The sequence below is a fragment of the Lepus europaeus genome, chromosome 22 (genome assembly GCF_033115175.1).
Source record: "Lepus europaeus isolate LE1 chromosome 22, mLepTim1.pri, whole genome shotgun sequence".
NCBI lineage: Eukaryota > Metazoa > Chordata > Mammalia > Lagomorpha > Leporidae > Lepus > Lepus europaeus.
Window position 1 is genome coordinate 24698979 of NC_084848.1, and position 24410 is coordinate 24723388.

General features: G+C 52.0%; 1 protein-coding gene across 1 annotated transcript in view; it reads right to left on the minus strand.

The window, feature by feature from the left end:
• LRRC74A (leucine rich repeat containing 74A) overlaps positions 1-24410 on the minus strand; it is a 36356-nt gene that overhangs the window by 10562 nt on the left and 1384 nt on the right. Inside the window, exons 3-9 of the mRNA XM_062181316.1 lie at positions 17678-18720; positions 16050-16178; positions 12081-12253; positions 9312-9419; positions 7903-7999; positions 4162-4211; positions 3718-3799 (exon numbers count right to left, since the gene is read on the minus strand). Of these exons, the coding sequence (XP_062037300.1) occupies positions 3718-3799; positions 4162-4211; positions 7903-7999; positions 9312-9419; positions 12081-12253; positions 16050-16178; positions 17678-17783 (745 nt within the window). The 5' untranslated portion in view covers positions 17784-18720. The remainder of the gene's footprint in view (positions 1-3717; positions 3800-4161; positions 4212-7902; positions 8000-9311; positions 9420-12080; positions 12254-16049; positions 16179-17677; positions 18721-24410) is intronic.

Genomic DNA, 24410 nt, shown 5'->3' on the forward strand with positions numbered 1-24410 from the left:
CTCAATCCACTCCCACGTGGGTGCCAGGGGCCAAACTACATGAGCCACCACCGGCTGCCTCCCGGGGAGGCATTGGCAGGAGGCTGGGTCAGCAGCGGGAGCTGGGCACTGAACCAGGCTCTCGCTCCCTTGTTTTATTTTTTATGAACAATAAACGACACACTGATCGTGTCCTTTTTCAACAGCCAGGATTAGGTGTTAGTAAGGTGTACAACACTGTATTGTACTTTGAGAACGAACTTTCTCCTGCCTTCCTTCTGCCCCTCCTCTCTCTTCCTTCCCTCTCTTCTTGCCCTGACTTCCTCTCCTCCGCCAGCTCTCTCACCTGAGTTACCCCTGGCAAGCCTGCCTCTCTTCCAAGCCACACAATTTCAAGTTCAGTTCCAACCTCACCACTTCCTGACTCTGTGACTTTGGGGGGGCTGATTTTCCTGCACTACCTGCAACGTGGAGCTGTTGACCCAGGTACGGTTGCTGTGAGCATTGAGGTGAGTCGCTTCGTGTGATGCTTGGCCCGGAATAATCAGGAAATGTTTGGCAGCTCCGATAATGATAAAGAGATCTTACAGTTGCATTTACAGTACAATAACTATGCCCCAATAGAACTCAACCTTCCTTACTTTACACTGAGGACCTCGGCGTTTGGATGGAGACTCCAACCGCCCAGCAGTGCCTCCACGCTTCGCTGTTCTGTTCCTTCTCCCCTCTCCTCCACCCTGTGGGTCCACACTGCACCCCCAATGGAAGCTCTTGCTTCCTGCTTCACTGGGAAAATACAGCAACGAGATGGGAGAGACGTCACCCGCCCAGCACCAAATCCCCCTGCTCAGTCACACCTGTGCCCCCTCTCGTCACCTCCCTCTTCAGTGGCTGAACCGTCTAAGCCAGCCCCCCACGTCCACGCTGGACAGTGCCATCGCCTCCTGTCGTCCGGCCTCCTCCTCCTGCAGCATCACTTTCTCCTTAGCCTTCTGCATCCTTCGATCCCTCCCTGGACTCGGGGACTCCCTCTGGCTCCCAGCTGTCTTCCTGTCCCAGAACTTCCTGTCCCAGCCTTCCCAGGGGCCTCTGTGCTCTTTCCACTTCTCCATGCCCCGTTTCCGACTCTCCGCTGCCATGTGGGTTTCCAGCCTCAACCCCGTCACCAAGTCAGCCCTTGTCCACGTCATTGAGCATCTCATGTGGCCAAGCCCTGGGGTCACTCTTCTGTCCTTGCCCCATTTGACCTCTAAGCACTATTTGACGCAACTGACCACTGCCTCCTTGACCTTCTCCCTACCTCACTTTCCTGGTTTCCTTCCTAAGTGCCTGGCTTCTCCCCCTCCTCCTCCCCCTCCTCCTTGGTAAAACCTGAAAATGTTGGCATTCCCCGGGGGTCAGTTTGATGGCCACCCACTCCGCTCGGTCTATATGACTGGCCTCGATGTCTTCATATTGTCTCTTGGTTTTCTTTCTTTCTTTTTTTTTTTTTTTTGACAGGCAGAGTGGACAGTGAGAGAGAGAGACAGAGAGAAAGGTCTTCCTTTTGCCGTTGGTTCACCCTCCAATGGCTGCCGCGGTAGGCGCGCTGCGGCCAGCGCACCGCGCTGATCTGATGGCAGGAACCAGGTGCTTATCCTGGTCTCCCATGGGGTGCAGGGCCCAAGCACTTGGGCCATCCTCCACTGCACTCCCTGGCCACAGCAGAGAGCTGGCCTGGAAGAGGGGCAACTGGGACAGGATCAGTGCCCCGACCGGGACTAGAACCCGGTGTGCCGGCGCTGCAAGGCGGAGGATTAGCCTAGTGAGCCGCGGCGCCGGCCGTCTCTTGGTTTTCAATACGTCTGTGTCCGTGACTCCCGGTGCCAATCTCCCATCCTGACCTCTTTACCACGTTATAAACTCATGCAGCAAACCAACTGCCTGACACGTCCACGGAGGTGTGAGTGTCCAGCGGCCATCACAGACACGACGTGGCCAGGAGGGCAGCCAGACGCCCCACTCCTGCCTCTCTGTAGCGTGCATTCCCTGAGGTTTCTCCATTTAAGCGAGTGACACCATTGTGCGGCCAGTGGCTAAAGCACAGTGACCCAGGGTCTACCTCTCTTTCTCCCTTTACCTCATGCATCACGTCCCAGTCCTCTTGGCCTCACCCCAAAATATACTCTGAATCTGCTCACTTCTGATTGTCATCGCCCCCTCTCTGAGCCAAGACCCTCATCCAGTAGACACAGTGGTTCCAAATCCACAACTCGAGCCGTGTCCCTGCTCCACTGAACCACCCCCCTGCACCTGCCCAGTGATTCCATCGCAAGTGAAGTAAAACCCGACCTCCTGCAAGCCATGGTCCCCAGAGCCCGAGACCCAGCTGGCTGTGAGGACTCGCAGGGGACCCCTTCTTCCCTCTCCTCCTGTGGCTTCTCTGCTCCAACTGAGGGAGTCTCTGCTCCCTCAAGGCTTTGTGTCACCTCCCCTCTACATACACAGCCCCAGCCCCACCTCCTTTGTCTATTCCTTGGCCCAGGGACAATCACTAAAGGTGTTGTCATTTTCCCCCCTCTCTTCTAACAATGCTGCACTACATAAGGTCCCCAGACATCTCTGTGTAGGAGAGAGCTGCTCTGAGACGGGAGAGCGGATCTGCACACTGCTGACTCGTGGGAGGCGCTGCCCATTGTTCCCCACAGTGCCTAGACCCAGCCGTGGGCGGGGGCGGGGAGCCCACTTCTCTCCATTGCCTGCAGTCATATTCACTGACTTATACACCGGCAGCCTTGGCAAACAACAAGGGTGATCTTCCTGGTTTATTTCGCATTTCTGTCATTCCTAAAGAGGTTGGGCATGTGGCTTTTTTCTCCTGTTGTCCATATGGCTTACCATTGCTCTATTGGTGGGGTATGTAGTATTGTTTTATTGATCTATAGCATATTTTATCAATATTCTGAACACTAATGTTTAAAAACCAATTACTCATTTGTTTTATTTGAAAGAGAGAGAGGCGGGGGGGGGGGGGGACCCAAGTACCTGAGCCATCATATTCTGCTTCCCAGGAAGTACATTAGCAGGAAGTTGCAATAGGAAATGGAGCCCAGAACTCCAATATTGGATGTGGGCATCCCAAATAGCAACTTAACTGTGCACCATATACCTGCCCCCCAAAATGCATTTTAAATGGAGCAGACACCCAGGTGCAGGAAGTTATACTTTGCAATAATCCCATAGGAGAAAAAAAATGACCGGTTGACCTAGGGTAGGCTAAGGAGGATGGCCCAAGACACAGCGGGCTTAAAATGCAATAGCAGTAATTCATGTATTTGACAACAATACACTTGGTACATGGATATAATAAGAGAAGCCTGTACAGCCTAAAAGGACAAGCAGCAGACCGGGAGTAGATATTTACAGCATTTGATTAATATAAAAATTAGGAGTGGACGCTTGGCCCTACCCATGTGTGAGACCCAGATGGAGTTCTGGGTTCCTGGCTTTGGCCTGGCCCAGCCCTGGCTGTTGTGGGCAGTGAACCAGCAGATGGAAGATCTTTCTGTCTGTCTGCCTTTCCAATAAAAATTAATTAATTAATTAATGAAATGTATTTTGGGCATGGCTTACATCTCTGCTATAATAAAGACATTCATTAATCGCAATAATAATAATAATGCCAAAAGAAACAGCCACGCGAGGGGAGCTCCCGCCCACCTTCCCGTCTGCTGGCCTCTTCCCTGCCTGGGGACCTACCCAGCATCTGTCCCAGCTGCTCCCCTCCCTGGTCAGAGAATTGGTTGTGGCTGAGATTCAGCTTCTTGATTTGGTAATTGGACTAGAGAAACAAACAGTGGAAAGAGAGGTTACTTTAGCTTCTGACCGCAAACACGGTGTTCATCTCAGAGCAGTATTTTGGAGGAATGCCACGGACTCACAGCTAGGTGGGCCAGGGTTCTTAGATGGAAGACAAGCGCTGCTTCGTTCTCTGTGTAACTGGTGATGAAGGATGTAGCGCCATGCTAACAGCCCTGAGGCTTGCTGCAGCTTTTGGCCAGGGGCTTGGCGGAGCCTGGACACTCACCTGCTCCCTGCACTGCTCCAATGGCCTCAATTCACTACGCCCACAGCAGCCCCCAACCCCCAGGCCACCCAGGTACTACTGTCCCCCATGGCTTGCCCACCTCTCTTGCTTCTTACCGACATGGCTTGGCTCAGCAGTGCCGCGGATTCCTCTTTGAAGTTATTTCCTGGAGGGAGGATGGTGAGTTAGCAGGTGCACCCCATATCACCGTTCCCCTCACCCACCCTGAGTCCTAACCCTGCCAGTCCTCCTGTCTTTGGGACACTCAGACACAGGAAAGGCGGCGAGAACTTTCTGTGTGTATTACACAGGCATGAGAAAACAGGAGACAGGGCTCATCTTCACTACTTCCTTTAACACTCCCTTCCCTCCCTGGCACGACTGTCTGAGAAGTTTCAGCACTCAGAACACCACCCCCTGGGTCTCCATTGGCAGCATCAGCCCCTGGCCTCGTGCTCCAAGTCAGTAACATTATAAGAAATGCTAAGCCAGGGGTAAGCTTTGGGTGCAGCCGTGAAGTTGTCATATTGGAGTGCCTGGCTGTGAGTCGTGGTTCCACTTCCCATCCCAGCTTCCGGCAAATGCAGACCCTGGAGGCAGCAGGTGATGGCTCAAGTACTTGGACCCCTGCCACCCAAATGGGAGACTTGGATGTGGTTCTGGGCTCCTGGCTTTGGCTTGGCCCAGCCCTGGCTGTTGCGGGCATTTGGGGAGTGACCCAATGGATGGAAGATGTTTGTCTGTCTCTCTGCCTTTCAAATAAGATGAAAATAAATAAAATTTAAAAATGCTAATTGAAGTTCAAGGAGCAGGATTGGGACTAGAGGGAGGCAAGTGAGGCACTTGCCATGGGTGCAAAATTTAAGGGATGCCAAAAACTCAGTAAGAATAGTACCTTAATATTTTAAAAAATGCAAAAACATCTATGTTGAATGGAGTTTAAAATTTTTAAATAGAAAAAGGATTTAGCCCTCCACTTGCATGGCCAGGCCTTAGTCACTGCACCTATTCTACACCTGTTGGATACTGCTTTTATTTAAAGTTTCATGGTTTGTCCATCATGGATGTTTCTGCACTAATTCTGACTTTGAAACTACTGCACTCAGATGCTGTTTCCTTGATTACTGAGTTTTTGGGGACACCCCTTGTGTTTTGCAACCAAGACAAGCACCTCGTTCACCTTGCCCTGGTTCCAGGCCTGGCCTGCAGGTTAAAGCGTTGTGACTTCCTGGGAACGTACACTATGGGCCAGTGCTGTGGTGCACCAGGTTAAGCCACCACCTGCAACATTGGCGTCCCATATTGGAGAACCTGTTTGAGTCTTGGCTGCTCCATTTCCAGCTCCACTAATGCACCTGGGAAAGCAGCAGAAGATGGCTCAGTTGCTTGGTCCCCTGTAATTCGGTGCATATATGTTTATAATAGTTACATCTTCCTGTTGAATCGATCCCTTAATCATTACATAGTGCCCCTCTTTGTCTCTCTTAACAGTTTTTGTGTTGAAGTTTATTTTGTCTGATATTAAGATATTATTTTGTCTGACATTAAGATATTAAGTTCGTGACATGGGGCCGTCCCTGGCAGTGTAGCAGAATGAGGTACATGTGCTTGTCCCATCACAGAAAGAAATCCAAGACATCTTTAGAGGAACACAGCAAAGTTGGAGACCAATATCTGACTGTGATAGCATTTATATTAAAAAAACACACCAATTTTATTGTCCCCCCCCCCCCCCGATACTTTAAAGATCTTACGAAATTTTTTTCAGTGACAAATTCAAGTGTGGGCTTCTTTTCATCTTACTTGGGACTTACTGGAATGTCCGTATCTCAGAATTCGTCAACCCGGGAAAGACGTCCTCTGTTATTTGCCTAAATATCGCTGCTCACCCAATCTCTACCCTTCTGGAAGTCTTATCAGCTATATTGAGTCTACTAATTCTTGTATGTTCTCTTTTATAGTCTCTATTTTTTCTTATCTTTCCATGCTGCAAAGATAGAAAAATATGTTTTCTACTAGTTCTGTTCACCTATATCAAATGTGCTGTTGGATTTATTCTTTGATTTCAGTGGCTCTGTAGTTTTCATTTTTAGAAATTCCTTGGTGAGCAGAGGAATGTTCTTTTATGTTTCCACTCACAGCTATTTTTATATTCTTAACCATATTAAACATGTATTATACTTGGTACAAGATATCTCAGTTGGCTTTGCAGTTCCAGTTAACTAATGGTGCCCCTGGTTTTGGTGGTAAATTGTATGGGGCCCCCTTTATAGTTTATATCTGATTATCTATTTTCTGTACTGTTAAATTTATTTGCATTTTTACTTGACAGAGAATCTTTCATCTGCTGGTTCACTCCCCAAATGCCCACAACAGCTGTGGCTGGACCAGGCTGAAGCCAGGAGTCCAGAACTCAATCCAGGTCTCCCACCTTGGTGGCAGGGAACCAAGTCCTTGAGCCATCGTTCTGCCTCCCGAGTGCACCCTAGCGGGAAGCTGGAAACGGAAGCAGAGCTGGAACTTGAAGCCAGGCACTCAGATACGGCACGAGGGCATCTAAGCAACGTCTTAACTGCTCTGCCAAAAGTCAACCCCCTGACACTTCAGTTTCCGGAAGTTCTTGAGAGTCCAATCCTACCACTGTTGCTTTCGACAACTCCCAGGGTCTTGTTGCCATGTGGACTGTGAGCCCACCTTGAGTGGGGCTTTCTCTGTGGGAACCCCAAGCAGTCTGCAGGAGGCGTCGTTCCTCCCAAGGGGCCTTACTCTTATCAGCATGGGGCCACTCCTTGTGTTTAATTGCTCGGTTTTGGGGTTCTAGGCCACTGTAGACAGCATAAATCCAAGCCATAGACTTCAGTGGTGGCAAGTCTGTGGCTTCTCGAATTCCCACATGGCTTTGTTTGTCCCCTGTGGGAGATAGGTAATAAGCTACTTTAAAAATAGTATACGGGAGGCTGGCGTTGTGGCATGGCGAGTTGGGCTACCACCTGTGATGCCAACATACCATTCGAGCACCAGTTTGAACACCAGCTGCTCCATTTCCGATCCAGCTCCCTGCTAATGTTCTTGGGAAAGCAACAGAGGAAGGCTTGTACTTGGGCCCTTGCACCCACGTGAGACCCATATGGAGCTCCTGGCTGGTGAGTAAAACCAGGCAGGGAACAGAAGCACGGAGAAGCAGCGCTGCTGGCTTTGGGGAAAGCCTTCGGGGGACGACCCCAGAGCAGAGGTGTGAGCGAAGCTGGAGAGGCCGGCACATACGCCACGCGGACGCCGAGGCGGGGACTTTCAAGCTGAGGCAGGCATGTTGCCAAGCCCACCAGCGGTGACCGCTTTAGGAAGCAGGAAGCCAGCGTGGCCACGGAGCAGGAGAAGGAAGACGGGGAGGGCTTAGCCGGCGAAGCCACAGGCAGGCTGCTGAGAGCAGAGGGTGCTGCTGGGAACAACCAGACCCTACGTCCCAGCCGCACTCTCCCTCTTCCTACCCTTTAAACAATATTTTTATTTAATTTATTTCTTTCTGTTTTATGAGCAAGGCAGAGAGCCACAGACAGAGACACACAGAGAGACAGACATTTTTCCACTCGTTAGTTCGCTCGACAAAAGCCTGGGCTGTCTCCATCGGCATCCCCCATGTGGGTAGCAGGGATCCAGCTACGTGGGCCATCATCATCTGCTACCCTTCCCGGATGGACATTAGCAGGGAGCTGGACTGGAAGCAGAGCAGCCAGGACTTGAACCTGGCACCGTGCTAGCACCGTGGGCTTCCCAGGGAGGGTCCTGACCGCTGCGCCTGCCCCTCTTATCTTCCCTTTGCTTCCCAGTGTCCCTGCCTGCCCCTCCCAGGGGCTCACCTGAGAGCTTCAGTTTCCAGAGAGAGGAGACGTTTCTCTGGAGGAACTCTGAGATGATCTTGGCCCCCTCCAAACCAAGATCATTGTCGGAAATATTCTGAAAGGCAAGAGCGCACTGTGTCTCAAAGGTCCCACCAGAGCCCTTGTTAACAAAAGAGATGGGGGCGATAGGGGTGGATCTCTCTCTCTCTGCCTTTCAAACAAACAAATAAAAATCTAAAATAAAATAAACAAAAAAAATTAGGGCTACACACAGACATCATCCTAGTGGGAGAGGTTTTATATAAACCAGCCATCATTTTCCTTGGCTTTTTTTCTCCCTTTAAAATATTTTATGTTAGTCAAATACATATGACATACAATTTAGCATCTCAAACTTCTTTTTAAAAGATTTATTTATTTTATCTGAAAGGCAGAGTTATAGAGAGGCAAGAGACAGACACACACACACACACACAGAGAGAGAGAGAGAGAGAGAGAGAGAGAGAGAGAGAGGTCTTCCATCCGCTGGTTCACTACCCAGATGGCCACAATGGCCAGAGCTGCACCAATCTGAAGCCAGGAGCCAGGAGCTTCTTCTAGGTCTCCTACGTGGGTGCAGGAGCCCAAAGGCTTGAGCCATAGCAGGGAGCTGGATTGGAAGTGGAGCAGCCAGGAATCAAACAGGAGCCCATATGGGATGCTGGTACTGCAGGTGGTGGCTTCACCCGCTACGCCACAGTGCCGGCCCCACTCAACCATTTTTAAGTTTACAGTTCCATAGTATGAAGTATCTTTCTGAGGCCGGCCCTGAGGCATAGTGGGTTAAGTCACGGCCTGCAGTGCCAGCATCCCATATGTGTGCTGGTTCGAGTCCCAGCTGCTCTACTTCTGATCCAGCTCCCTCCTAACGTGCCTGGAAAAGCAGCAGAAGGTGGCTGAAGTCCCTGGGCCATGCACCCACATGGGAGACCTGGAAGAAGCTCCTGGCTCATGGCTTTGGCCTGGCCATTTGGGGAGTGAACTAGCAGGTAGAATCTCTCTCTCTCTCTCTCTCCTTTTCTCGCTCTGTAACTTGACCTTTCAAATAAATCGATAAATCTTTTTAAAAAAGTATTTTTCTGTTGCTTGTAACCATCACCACTGTCTACCTCCAGGCACTCTGTATTTCATATTAGCTCATGCCTTCATGTTCTTGAAGAAGGTCCCCTCTAAGTCCTCTATGGAGAGGTAAATTTATCCAGGGAGGGCTCCTAAGGCCCAGACAGAAACAGTTTCTGAGGGTTTCCCACAGTCCCCGGGCAGCCTGTGAGGCGTGGCTCTCCTCTGAGAGGTCACCCTGGGAGGGCAGGGGCCCTCGGACCATTGCCCGCAGGCGGGCCGCTGGCTCGAGCCCCGGGTGCTGCGGGAGGCGGGGCCGGGCGCAGTACCAGCTCCTGCAGGTAGTAGTTCTCCTGCAGCATCTCCACCAGGCTCAGCACGCCTTCCTCCATGATGCAATTGTCCTCCAGCTCCAGCTTGATGATGGTCGTGTTGGACTTCAGCCACCGCACCGGGAGGGGGAGAGACACGAGTCAGCGCCTGCCCACCTGTGCCCAGAACGTGTCCACCCTCTTGCACACCCCAGCCAGGTGAGAGGGTGCTGTGGCTTGGGTGTAGTTTGTAAACCGCCCTCACCCCCACCTCGCCCCCGCCACGAGGCCGTGTGTTGGCAGCTTGGTTTCCAGGGAGGTTAAGCGGCGGTGGGACTTCTTGGTAGTGGTGGAGGGGGGTGGCGAGTGGACGGTCATGCCTGGCCCCGCCCCGTGTCTCTCTGGCTTCCTGTCTCATCTGTGATGGCTCCCTCTCCCACGCCATCCGTCGGGGAGTCTTCCTCAGAGTCCAGCTAGTGCTGACGGTACACGGCCCAGCCTCAGGGATTTCATTGTCGTAATAGGAAATGTATGCAGATGCAGGCCGGCCGTTCTGAAGGCATGGAGACAGTGGATGAGCTTGTCCCTGAGCCTGCCTACAACCCTGAGCTTATTCTGGGGGAATTTAGAACAAGGCCGTCAAAGCAATGAAAAGTAAGAGGCACAAGGAGGACTCAAGAGACGCAGCCTGGGCCAGCGCTGTGGTACAGTGCGTTAAAGCCACAGCGTGTGGCGCTGGCATCCCATATAGGCACTGGTTCAAGTTGTGGCTGCTCCACTTTCTTTTTTTTTCCTTTTAAAAAAAAAAAGATGTTATTTATTTATTTGAGAGATAGAGTTACAGACAGAGAGAGGGAGAGTCAGAGAGAAACGTCTTCCATCTGCTGATTCAATCCCCAAATGGTTGCGAAAGTCAGAGCTGAGCCAATCCGAAGTCAGGAGCCAGGAGCTTCTTTCATGGTTCCCCACGTGGGTGCAGGGGCCCAAGCACCTAGGCCATCTTCTACTGCTTTCCCAGGCCATAGGAAAGAGCTGGATCAGAAGAGGAGCAGCTGGAACATGAACCAATGGCCCTATGGGCTGCCAGCGCCACAGGCAGAAGCTTAGCCTACTATATCACAGTGCTGGCCCCTGCTCCACTTCGGATCCAGATCCCTGCTATGGCCTGGGAAAGCATCAGAGGATGGCCCAGTGCTTGGGATCCTATGCCCATGTGGGAGATCTGTAAGAAGCTTCTGGCTTTGGCCTGGCCTAGCTCTGGTCATTGCAGCCATTTGGGCAGTAAACCAGGGGATGGAAGACCTCTCTCTGTCTCTCACCATCTCTCTGTCACTCTGCCTTTCAAATAAGCAAAATAAATCTTTAAAAAATTGAGAGAGATATAGCCTGAGGGGAGAGGATAATTTTGTACTCCAACATTTTTGACAGTGTATGAGAAGTCTTTAAAAAGTTTATAGAAAATGTGTATTATGAAAAGTTTATACATGGATTTTGAATTTTTTGCACCAAAATAAACTTTTTTTCAATTCAATTTTTCCATAAGATTAAAAGGGATTTATTTTATTTGAAAGGCAAAGAGATGGAAAGGCATGAGAAACTGAGACAAAGAAAGAGAGACAGAGGGAGATCGATCTTCCATTTGCTGGTTCACTTCCCAAATGCCTACAACAGCCAGGGCTGGGCCAGGCCAAAGCAGGAGCCAGGAAGCCCACTAGGGTCTTCCACTCGGGTGGTAGGAACACAAGCACCTGGGCCATCATCTGCTGCCTCCTAGGGCACACATTAGCAGGCAGCTGGCATTGGAAGCAGAGCTGGGACTTAGACCCAGGGACTCTGGTATGGATACAGGTGGCAAGATCAGCATCCACCACTGGGCCAGATGCCTGCCCCAGAATCACCGCTGAGGAACCATCTATATCTCACCCTTCCTGAGCTCCTTGGAAATGCAGCTTCCTCTTGTCTCCCTAAGGGGACACCCAGGGTTGTGCTGATGTACAGTGTTGCACGTTCTACTTCTCTGTGACGTGAGTCAGGCTGGTGCGCAATCAGTTACAATTACATAAAGCTACCAGGAATTCGATGTCATGTCTTTGCTCCATAGTGCTGAGTCGAGGGATAACATTACTCTTGTGGGAAAGCACTTCGGCTCTGAAGTGCCCTGTTGCGGAAGGCAGGCACTGAATGGAATGCTTCGGCCATGAATCCGTTTATACCAGGGCACTTCGAAAAGCTCCTGGGAAAATGGACTTAAAAGATAAGCTTATTTTGGTGCAAAAAATTTAAAAACCCATGCATACAAGGGTCTTCAAAAAATTCATGGAAAATGCATACAAGTGAAAAAAAAAAAAAAAACAGGCATGGATTGCCACAGGTTTTGTTCTAATGGAAACACATTAAGTCTATTTCCAGGAACTGTTGGAAGTCTTCCCCAGTGAAGGTGTGCTCGGGGATGGAGAGGGCAGGCTGGCGTTTCATACTGTGCTCTTACATGAACTGGGGCCCAGGCCGAGCCCAGCTCAGCCACGTTCCCCAGGCCCCCAGTGCGGGCGCCTTTGCTTCTAAAACAGAAAGGGTGCAGACGTGTAAGGCCCTGGCCTCCAGCCGCTCCTTCCAGGAGCTGAAGCCGAGTCCATACCTGTTGGGGAAATCAACGGGCAGCCGGGCATAGCCCAGATGGCATAAAAGCTGCAGGCGGGCTACCTACTAGGGGCTCCTTGGGCCTAGGGGCTGCCACCCTGTCAACCCCCTGCCTCCACCAGCCTCCGTGTGCCCCGTGGGGATGCTCACCACCAGGGCTATGGCAATAGCCTTGGTGCCCTTGGGGCCGAGCCCATGGTGGTTGAGATTCATGTAGGGCTCTTCCATGTTCCGGATGAAGTAGGAGACAGGCACGACGCTCAACAGCTTGCAGGCCTCCAGGTACAGCTCCCTTTGTCCAGTGGTGAAAAACTTCTCGTTATCTGCAGAGAAAGACAGGAGGAAGTAGCGTTTTTCTTCCACTTTTGCCTGGGCTTCCCTCCAACCCCAGGCAACACTCGCTCCTCCACTGGGGGAGCTGGCCCTGTGAGTAGTATGGGCTATAGGAGCCTGCTCCAATCCTGAAAGTCGGCTGGGAGTGGAACAGGAGACCCCAGGTACAGAAAGCCCCCGAGGGACGTCATCCTTTGGGTAAGACATGTGGCTCCTGGTTTCGTGCCCCCAGCTTTCCCAGGACAGAGGAGCAGGTGCCCTTACCCTGCCTTCCCAGGCTGGCTGCAGGTAGCAATGGACCCTAGGGGACAAGTGAAGGCCCAGCCCCCTGGTCCACTTTGGGACACCTCTGCAAGGCCAAAATAGTGGTCAAGGGCGGATGACAATCTTTTTTTTTTTTTTTTTTAGATAGAGCGCTTTCATCCACTAATTCACTCTCTCCAAATGGCCACAATGGCTGGGGCTAGGATGAGGCCAAAGCTGGGAGCCAGAACTCAGTCCGAGTCTCTCATTTGGGTGGCAGAGACCCAGGTACTCCAGAGTCTGCATTAGCAGGAAGCTGGAGTCAGGAACCATCTCCAGGCCCTCCGATGTGGGATGTGAGCACTTTCTTTTTTTAAAGATCCATTCATTTATTATTTGAAAGGCAGAGTTACAGAGAGGCTGAAACAGGGAGCTCTTCCATCCGCTGGTTCACTTCCCAAATGGCTGCAATGGCCAGAGCTGGGCCAACTGGAAGCCAGAGGCCAGGAGCCTCTTCTGGGTCTTCCACATGGGTGCAGGGGTCCAAGCACTCGGGTCATCCTCCACTGGTTTCCCAGGCCATAGCAGAGAGCTGGTTTGGAAGTGGAGCAGCCGGGATGCCAGCACCGCAGGAGGCGGCTTTGCCCGCTACACCACAGTGCCGGCCCCATGGGATGTGGTTAACTGTCTTAACCACTAGGCCAAATGCCTGTCCCCGAAGCTGGTGACTTTGGATGGTTGAGGGTGTCCCCTTCTCAGTTTAGCTTGGCAGCCACCAAGAGAATGCCGAGAGCCGTGACTAAAGTTTCATCAAAGACTTGGAGAAGTAGCAGCTGAAGAAACAAAACCCAAGTAGCACAGAGTAGGTGTCTGGAGATGCAAGTCAGTGCAAGACAGGAAGGCACGCAGGTCGGGTGGGGACTTGTGTCTGAGGCTTTACCGTGACGCTTCCACCCTGGAAACATGCACGCAGCTGACAGGTGCTTGAACCACCTAACAGAAGTGGGGACTCCGCTTTCGCACCCCAGCCCCTTGGGGTCTTTACTTCTTAGGCTCTAGCTCAGCCTGGCCTGTGGTCAATGGGTGCTGGGCCTTCCAGGATCCTGGGTGCCCTGCGGTGGCGTCCTCATTAGGCAAGTCCAGTGGCCGGCAGGGCCTCTTGTGGCCAGCTGGCGTCTATGTCTGCATCTGTTTTCCTTCAGATCCCGGGGCCTTTGGCCAACCCGCACCCAGCCTTTGCAGACAAGGAGAGCTCTGTTGGTGGCAGTACAGCAGCCTCACGGGGAGGCCAGTCCTGCATGCACAACTACAGATCTGCCTTCTCCTGGGATGGTCATGCAGCGCATTTCTCTACCTCAGCCCTGCTGACATTTTGAGTTGGATCTTTCTCTGCTGGGAGGGGTTGGCTCTATACATTGCAGGGTATTTAGTAGGATCCCTGGGCTGTACCCACAGGATGCCAGGAGCAACCCTCTACTCCCTGGTTGGCTAGATGTCCCCTAGGGTACCCAGTTCTCCAGTGAGCAAACCCTGCTTCCCTCTGTCTGTCTTCGGTCCTGGCTGCCAGTTTGCGGCTCCTGCCAGTCTCATCTCGTGTCTGCCCAGCAAATCCTTCCAGCCCCATTCCCACCTTCTCAGCACCAGCTGCAGGGGCGCTGGAAGCCAGAGCAGCTGAGCCCAGGTTTCTGCTTGGGTCAGGGTTGTTGGAGCCAAATTCAGCCTTTGGAGGTTCCTGTTGGCCAAAGTAGGGACGGTAACCCCTAGTTTTGTCCTTGGAACTAATTCTGCTGTTTGGTGCTGAACCTTTCTAGCTGTATTCACTGTGTTTGTTTTTCATTTATTTTTAAATTTATTTGAAAAGTGGGGGTGGGGTGGGGGTGGGGGGCAGGCAGAGAGAGAGAGAGATTCCATCCAAATGCCCACAGCAGCTGGGGGCTGGGCCCGGCTGAAGCAAGGAGTGTACAACACAATCCAGTTTTCCCACGAGACAGGGACCCCAGCACTTGAGCCACCACTGCTGTCTCCCAGCGTGCCCATTAGCAAGAGGCTGGAGTCAGGCGAGGCCAGCACTCAAACGCAGCTACTCTGGTATGGGACGTGGGCGTCTTGACTGCCGCATCTAATGCCCGCCCTGATTCTACGTGACCGGCAGCAGTGGCACCTGTGATCGCTCGCTGCGGGTGGGGAAGAGAGCAGGGGAGACAGAAGCAGAAGCCCTGGGCAAAACCTCTGGGCTTGCACTTCGCCACCTCCTCCATCCACGGAGTCAGGCACTGAGAGCAGTATTTGTGCCAGCTTTGACGTGGACAAGAGAAAGAGCAACACGGCAAGGCAAGAGGTCAGCGGAGAAGAGGAGGGAAGCTGAGTGCTGGCCGCGGAGAAGGGGTCTGGAGCTGACCCTGTGCACACACCCTGCACAATTCAGCGGCACGAGGCTCCGCCTCCGCTCCCGAGCCTCCCTGCCTGCCGCCCGCTACAGGAACACGGGAGAAGAATGGTGCCTGGGCTAGTCTTGGACTGGGAAGCTTGAGGCTGGTCCCATCCAATGGGATGACATCACTCTCCGCTGCTTCACAGATGTTCTTTTCGGTACTTCCTCTCCTTGGGGAAACTTGGAGGAGAGAGCGGGTGGGGGTGGTGTTTGCAGTACCAGTCTCTGCTCCAACTCAACTGGCCCCTGATGCTCAGGCAGGCGTGGGTTTACAGGGGAAAGAAGAGCCGTAAGGTGATCGTGGGGCCAGCATTGAGGCACAGCCAGGTAAACCGCTGCCCACGTGTGACGCCAGCATTGTGTATGAGCTCTGGTTTGAGTCCCAGCAGCTCTGCTTCTGCTTCTGCTCCTTGCTAATGCTCCTGGGAAGGCAGCAGAAGATGGCCCAAGTGCTTGGGACCCGGCCACCCATGTCAGTAACCTGGACGGAGTTCCAGGCTCCTGGCTCGTGGCCATTTGGGGAGTGAACCAGAAGATGGAAGATCTTTCTCTCTCTGCAACTCTCCTTCTCAAATAAATAAGTCTTTTTTTTTTTTTTTTAAAAAAAAAAAGGTGATGCTGGGAAAGTCACTGGGATGTGAGATGGGCCAGCCAGACGCGCCTGGGCCCTGGAATATGGAATACTCAGATCATCGGCAAGGTCCAGAAAGGCAAGGGCCAGCATGGTGGGCTTGGGCAACTCACACTGTCTCTTTAAGCCTCGGTTTTCTCGTCTGGAAAAGGCAGGTGATGGTGACAACTGTCAGCCCCTGGGCTTGTTGCAAAGATCAGACCAGGCCCCACGGAGGGGAGCACTTAGAAGACAGAAGGCCCTCTTGGTGTTTTGGTTCAGGCTCCAGCAAGCTGATGTGGGGGCGGGGAGAGGAGGAGGAAGAGGAGGAGGAGGAAGAGGAGGAGGAGGAAGAGGAGGGGGAGTGGCAGAATGTGGCATCACACTGAGCCTGGGGCGTGCCTGCCTCAGTCTCTGCCAGATGCCCGCCTGGCAGTGCTGGATTCGCCCAGCTTCTGGGGACGCTGTGGGGTGGGGGGACCTCCTCCCGGCCCACTCTCACCCTCAGCCTCCAGGTCTGTTTCTGAGGTCTCCCAGGCTGACTTCTCCTTCATCACAGTCGAGGGCGCTTCGGCCTCACAGTAGAGCGTTTCGTCGCTGCTGTGTGGCGCCAGCAGGCTCTCCGTCTCCTCTGGGGGAGAGGGGAACACATCTCTGATTGTGAGAATGAATGGGACTGAAACCTGCGCGGCTCCCACATCCCAGGTTCTAGCTGTGGCCTTTCACCCCTTCCCCAGCCCACCCCATTCCCCCCATCAGCTGCACGTGGCTCAAGGTGGCCTGTGTGGCCAGGGAGGCCTCGTTCTACCACAAGGCACAGTTCCCAGCACAAAGCTGCCTGCCGTGGGCTCTTGTGTTAAAGACTTGGCTGTGTCCCCTCACACTGGCTGCTGCCACCCTGTTCCCTGTGAGGGGCTGTGGTGGGGGCGGGCTCCTTGCTTACGCTTCCCTCTCCTCGTACACCTGGGTGGGCTTCAGGGTCTGCACTTGCTCTTCCAGGTGAAGGGGCATGCCTGGTGCCTGGGCATCCCCCTTGGTGGGCACAAAAGGTGCTGGGGAGGGGCAGAGTGGAGCAGGTGGTAACTTGGAAATGGACCAGGAGCAGTTCCAGGGAGCTCGAGAGAAGCTGAGTCTAAGAATTTGATCTGGTTTCTCAACAAGAAGCTTCTAACCCAACCCACATGGATCATTTTATGGCCAGGAAGAAGGAGGGGCTTGAAAACCTGCTTGGGTGGAATCCATCGCTCTGAGTAACCACGTGCCTCAGAGTTTAATGAGCTGTTATAGACAGGAGCACAGTTGCCCTCACACCAGTGCGCTGCACCTGCTGCATGTGGTTTTCCCACCATTGGCTGCTGGTCTGGGACCAGCCATGGGCTTCTGGAAGCTATACAGAAGGTCCAGAACTCAGTCCTGTGACACCAGCAGGACCCAGCAGCTTAGGGAAGACACTGTGCCTCTGGGCGGCCTGGCAGAGTTTAGCCTGCCTATTCTTGGGGTGTGCTGAGCACTGTGGCTGGGGTCCCAAGTTTTGACCACTCAGATCCTCAGATGGTGGGTTCCTAGGGGGTCCACACAGGCATGTGTCTTTCTTAGTCCTTGTCTGCAGGCCCAGCATTCATTTCCTAGCTTGTAAGACAAGGTCTGTGTGGTATGGGATGCAGGTAGCAATGGCCTGGAAGTTATGACATGTGATCATTGAGAGGCCAAATGACTAGTTGGGTGATCAGACAATATTAGAATTTCATTCAACCAGTAGAATATTGGCAAATAGTTAACAATTGGCTTCCTCGAGAGGGTGGGAGGGACTATACCAGGAACATCCTGATTGATAGCATGAGCCAATTCACGTGGTGTAAATATTCCAACACGGCTGAATTCAGGCTACCAACAGGACATCAAGCAGATGGCCAAGTAAGAATGAAAGCTGGCCAGGGCTGGTGCACCCCAGCTCCAACACAGCTCTGCATCCAACTCTCACTGTGTGCTGGACCTGGGAGCCAAGCCATCTCCCCAATCCTAGAGGGTCCCAGGAAGCAATGAAGTGGGCTTCCAGGGTGCTGTGATCACTGGGGACTGCACTGCAGGGCCCGGAAGGGCCTGCGTGGTGAGAGGTGGGAGACTTTTCACCTTGTGTCTCGAGCTCAAGAGGTGTGTCACTGTCCATGGTGTCAGGACTCTCCTGAGGGTTGCTGTCAGCTTCTTGCCACCTTTCTGTTGCTTCCCTAGGAAGCATGCTTGCTCATTCGCCTCTGTCTCAAACTTTGTGTGGGACCCCCAACCCCGGCCAATCCCAGGGGAGCCTCTAGTTAAGCCTCTTCCCAGTGAGCCCCAGGGAGAGTGGGCCCTGGTGGTCACTGGGCGTGCATGATCTTGACCCCATTTATGCCTGGGAGAGGCAGTCCCTTCTCCAGATCATCAGGGACAGTGGCACACAGCTCTCTTCCCGGCAGCCCCAGCAAAAGGATAACCACCCTCCTGCGACTCTGTGACTGAGGAGCCACATGCATGTCCTCCTCAACATTCCATGACCTCACGCAGTCATTGTGAGCCACGTGGGTGGACCTGGCAACAGCAGGCCTCCCGCCCTCTTGGTGGCTCTGTCCATCATCTTTTCTCATATGTCCACTGGGGCCAAGCCCAGGCTTGGCTGTGAGTGCTCAGGTGCTGGGGGGGGGCCCTCTTGCTGGTGTTGTATTTCCCTCTGGGTCAGGACCAAACCCAAGCCCCCCAAGCAGGTGACTGTGAAGAGCTGACACCATGTTCTTCTCTCAAGGTGGCTGTGCTTCGGGTACGAAGTATTTCAGTGATGGATGAAGTCAGTTTTCCTCTGCCTGGTTCTTCCTTTTCACTTCCCCCCTTGGGAGAGTATCCTCCACCTTGGAGCAGAAGACCAAAAGCAAAGCACAACAAACATACGTTCTATCGCTGCAGCTGGCTGCAGCCAAAGCATTGCTCAATCCAAACCGCTGGACTGCTTGGCTTGGAGCCTCTTGGCCATCGTCCCTCCGTTTGGCTGCTTCCGCATGTCTCAGAGTTGAAGTCCAGGTGCAGTTTTCTGCCAACAGAGTCCGGAGGCCGTTGGTTCCTTCTTGATAAGCTGACCACACACCAACTGTCAGGTCAGTGACTGGAGGGCTTGGGACGAGACAATGGAAATCTCTCTCTCTCACCTGAGAAGAACGATGAAGATGTTAAGACTTGTGCGAGAAAATCAAAGATCCATGGCTAAAAAGAGATGCTATGATTCCTTCAGGCATTCATTCTGAAAAATACTTACTGAGTATCCACTATGCGCAAGGCATTGAGCTTGGCACTACTGTGGGGAGGGGGTGCAAGGGAGATTGAGACAAGAACCTTCCCAGGCATGTGCAGTGCAAGATAGAGCTAGACAGAGCCACTCCTAGGGTGAGGGTCCTGGGTCAGTTGTTTGGCAGCTCCCCTGTTCATATAAACAATTCGAGTCCCTCTAAGTCAGAAGGTAGCACCATCTTGGTGGGCCAATCTCATGTGGCCCTTGGAGAGATACACGGGACAGGCCAGGGGAAGTGATCAGCTCCTAGGATGTCTGGGAACACATGAGCATGGAAGGCCCTTGGGGCATCTGGCTGGGTACAGGCTGGGTGGAGGGTAAGAAAGCATCACTAGGGTGGAGGAGGAGGCTGCCAGGAGTGTGTGGGTCCTGGTCTAGGCTCTGTGAGCTCTGCTTGGACAGCACCGTCTACTCTCAGACACTGAAAGATGAGTTAGAAAAGCTGGAGGCGGGGACTCTCAATAGCCACCCGATGGTGGCATTGCCAGCGCAGGTTTAAGAGCAGCACCGGACACTGGAAAGGCAGTCAGGGAGTTGCACCGGGAGTCCAGGAGAGGGCGGGGTTTCTCCCCCGGACTCACGTACGGTCTGGGGAAAAGGCCCTTCCAGGCGTGCAGGATGTAGGAGGCAGCAGAGTCATGGAGTGGTGGGGAGTGAAGAGGTAGGGGAAGGGGAGATCTGGAGGGCCAGGCAAGTTCAGTCGATTCAGGGCAACAGAAAGGCCACGTGGGGATGGGTGTGGCCTCATGGTTGAGCCCCCTGTTGGGACACCTGCATCCCACACGGAGTGCCAGGGGCCAGAAACTCAATCTGGGTCTCCCGGAGTTGTCAGCTGTTGTCTCCCATGACGAACGTTAGCAGGAAGCTGGAACCGGGGGGCAGGACTTGGACTCAGGCATGGTGATACGGGATGTGGGTGTCCTAAGTAGTATCTTAACCAAGCACCTGCCCATAATCATGGTTTCGCTTTCATATCTAAAAGCTCTTTGTCTAATGCAAGCTCAGACAGATTTTTTTGGTATGTTTTATTCTAGAACTTTTACAGTTTTAGCTATTACGTTTGGAGCTATGATCCATTTAACAATCTTTTCTACTGCAGTAGAATACCCAGAAGAAAAAATTAACCATTTTTAATCTTTTTAAGTGTACAGTTCAGTCACATTAAACCTATTTATAATATTGTGCAGCTATCACCAGTTTTCCCAGGACTTTAAAGAAAATATGTATTTATTAGGAAGGCAGTGTGATGTGGGGAGGTGGGAGAGAGATCTTCTATCTCCAGTACACTCCCCAAATGGCCACAACAGCCAGAGCTGGGCCAGGCTGAAGGCAGGAACCTGGAACTCCCTCCAGCTTTCCTCTATGGGCTCAAGTACTTGGGCCCCTTCTACTGGCTTCCCCAGTACATCAGCAGGGAGCCGGATTGAAAGCAGAGTAGCAGGGACTCAAACTGGCGCTCTGCCATGGGATGCCAGCACGGCGAGTGGTAGCTTAACCTGCTGTGCCACAACACTGGCCCTTTCCAGAGCTTTTCCTCTGGCCCATTTTGAGTGAATTTTTATATGCGGCATGAGGTAGGAGATGAGATGCATGCACTTTGCCTGTGGACGCTCAGTTGTTTCAGCTGCATCTGTTGAAAAGACTCTTTCACTGTCCTATCATCATTGTCAAAAATCAGTTGGATCTGCGTCCTTTCAGTTTTGTTGTGGGGCTGGCATTTCCGAAACCACGGCCCAGGGCTGCACGGCGCCGTCTGAGTGCTGTGACTTTAAACTGCTGGTTTGTGAGCTCAGTGCTGGAAAGTCGTTCCAAGGCGCATCGGGGTGGGTGGTGAATTGACTGTGGTTGATCCACGGAGGAGGAGCAAACGAGACAGGCCAGGGGAGGAGTGGAGCTGTGACTTTGACTTGAAATGTGCCGAAGACAAGGTCAGCTGGGATTGGTCTGGAGGTCAGATACTAAGAGAATGACTGTTTCCTTCTTTATCATCCATATTCCCACTATAACACTTGCACCAGTGGGGCTTAAGGCAGAGGGGAGCCCTTTAATAGCCTACCATTTTTATAGCACTAACAGGCACTGTTGTATGGATTTCACATGCATGGATGCATTGAAGTTGCCCAACAATTATTATGATGCTATTGTGAGACACTGCTGTTCTTATTCCCATTTTGTAGATGAGGTAGCTGAGCACAGGAGGGTTAAGCACCTGGCCCCAGGTCACACAGCTGGTAGGCGGTAGTGAGTGGCAGAGTTGGGACATTAGTGAGATCAGTCAGCTACAGAGACTCTGCTGTCTCTAAATGGGCCCCTGGCCATTCTTCGACTACTGCTCAGGACAACTGCTGCCCATAGCCAGACAGGTCTGAGCTTAGGTGAAGTATTTCAGAGGTTGTTGAACCACAGTCTGGTGGCCAACCCCAGTGCATTGCTTGATTTTGTAAATGAACTTTTATTGCACAATCACGATCATTCATTTAGGTGTTGTCTGTGGCTACTCTCATGCTACAAAGGCAGAGTTGAGCTGTTGCTACAAAGACAAAGATATTTCCTATCTGACTCATTTAAAAAAAAGTATTTGATTGTTATTAACATAAGGTGATGACCGAAGGTCCAAGTTCTTCAGGGGAGAGAATGGAGAGAAAAGGATCAAAGACAGTTGGCAAGGGGCTGGCACTGTGGCACAGAGGGTTAAGTTGGTGCCTGTAACATAGGCATTCCATATGAGCATGGGTTCAAGTCCCAGCAGCTCCACTTCTGATCCAGCTCCCTGCTAACGTGCCTGGGAAAACAACAAAAGATGGTCTGGGTGCTTGGGTTCCTGCCACCCATGTGGAGACCCAGATGGAAATTCAGGCTCCTGGCTTCAGCCTGGCCCAGCTCTGGCCATTGCAACCATTTGGAGAGTGAACCAGCATATGGAAGATTTTTCTCTGTCTCTGTTTTTCCTTCCCTCTCTGTAATCCTGCCTTTCAAATAAAGTAAATAACTAAATCTTAAAAAAGAAGGGGTTGGCATTGTGGCACAATGGGTTAAGCCACCATTTACAATGCCAGCATCCCGAATTGGAGTGCCAGTTTAAGTCCCAGCTGCTCTGCTTCCAATCCAGCTCCCTGCTAATGCACCTGGGAAAGCAGCAGAAGATGGCCCAAGTGCTTGGACCCCTGCCACCCATGTGGGAGACCAGGATGGAGTTCCTGGCTTCTGGTTTTGGCCTGGCCCAGAACTGGTAGTTCCAGGCATTTGGATGGAAGATTCTCTCTCTCTCTCTCTCTATCTCTCTCTCTCTCCCTCTCTCTCCCTCTCCTATGTAGCTCAGCCTTTCACATAAATAAATAAGCAAACATTTAAAATGGAATTAAAAGGTAAATTTATTTTGCTGCAAAAATTTTTGAAACCCTTGCATAAGTTTTTCACAATATGCATTTTTCATGAACGTTTTGAAGACCCCTCACATGCATGGTTTTTGAAAATTTTTTGCACCAAAATAAACTTTCAACATAATTTTCTACAAACTCTTTGGAATACTCTTGTACACACGTCCTGTATCAAATTCAGGTAAGTCCTCCAAATTTTCCCAGGCAAAATCAACGTTGGGAAGAGCCACCTCCATGATATTTGGTGCAGACTTGCTCTCCAAACCAGGGTGGGTGGGGGAACCTGGGGCTGGTGGGGAGGCGCAGAGACAGAGGGGCAGCTGGGGGGGGGGGCGCGGGGGGACCTGGGGCTGAGGGAGGGTTTCATGGTACAGGAGCGGTGTGGGCATGGTTAGGTGTTCACCGGAAGGAGCCAGTTCAGAAAGGGCGAGGGTGAGTAGCAGAACATCCTGAGCAGGCAGCAAGGAGGGGTCCCGCTCATGGTGGAGGCTCAGCCACTGTGTTGGGAAGGGTCAGAGAGTTTCCACTTGGTGGTTCTATGTTGTCCTCCAAAACTGATGGGGGCTGGGGCTGGCACTGCGGTGCCGTGGGTTAAGCTGCCAACTGCACCGCTGGCTTCCCATATGGGCGCTGGTTTGAGTCCCGGCTGCTCCACTTCTGATCCAGCTCCCTGCTACTGTGTCAAGGAAAGCAGTGGAAGATGGCCCAAGACCTTGGGCCCCTGCACTCACATGGGGGACCCAGATGAAGTTCCAGGCTCCTGGCTTTGACCCGGCCCAGCTATGTGGGGAGTGAACTAGTGGATGGAAGATTTTCTCTCTCTCTCTCTCTCTCTCTCTTTCACTCTCTGTAACTCTGATAAACAAATACTTAAAACAATGAAGAGAAGAGTGAGGTTGGGGTAAACACTGATGAGTGTTTTGTGCACTCTAATGAATACAGGAACGCACGAGCCGGTGAGTGAGGGAAGGAATGCACCAACTCATGACTACTTTGGCGCATTCTGGGACTACTTTGCTATAATCCTGGAAACTTGAAGGAAACACTAGGCTAGGGGAAGCCACCTTATCAGAGTGCAGGGGCCTCAGGGCCTGATGAGCTACACGTGGGCAAGCTTAGCCTGTCAGTCACCATTTGTGTTCTCTAGACCAGCACGGATTCAATATGGTGCTGCTCACTCCTTGGAGCCCCTCATCACCTCCATGTCCAGTCCAAACTGAGATGTGATGTCCAAGCACAACACACACTACTACTCAGGACAACAACACCTCATTTAGACATATGGATTACATGCTTTCATGCCGAATTATTGGATCTATAGGGTCAAAAATTGTTAATATTAATTTCACCTGCTTTATTTGCTTATTTATTCACTTTTGGTATGAGGCCACCAGAAAATTTGAAATTGTGAATGTGGTTGGCAGCACTGCTCCCAGGCCTGGTCAGTAGCATCTGTAGTCCAAAAGGAAGCCTTATGCACCCCCTGTATATTGTCCAAGTTCAACCAAGACATTCGTGAATGTAGCCATACTGCTGGACTTCCACATGTACCTGCTGTCCTAAGTTAAATGTGGTCTCTAAGGGCTTAAGTTCCCTGTACACAGGAAATGCTCCTAAAAAATTCTCCTTCAGTCCCTCTGAGGATTACAAAACCTCCCAACTGCCTCATTTGGCAAGGTTCTTTTTAGTTTTTATTTTAACATTTATTTATTTGAAAGGTAGAACAACAGAAAGAAGGGAAAGACACACACAGAGAGGAAGAGAGATCTTCCATCTGATAGTTCATTCCCCAAATTGCTGCAACAGCCAGGTCTGGGCCAGGCCAAAGCCAGGAGCCAGGAACTCCATCTAGGTCTCTCACATGCGTACAGGCACCCAAGCACTTGGGCCATCTTCCACTGCCTTCCTGGGAGCATTAGCAGGAAGCTGGATGATAAGCAGAGTAGCCAGCACTCTGACATGGGATGTTGGTGTTGCAAGTGGCAGCCTGACCGCGGTATCACAGAGGCAGCCCTGGCCCTGCAGGTCGGTTCTGCACCCTTGAAATCACACTGATGATGGAAGCAGGTGTGCATTATTGCCCTCGTCGTTACCGCACTTGGCATGCAAGAGCCTGACTTCAGCCTGGGATTGTAGCAGAAACCGCCCCTCCATGAATTAACAGTGATCTGAG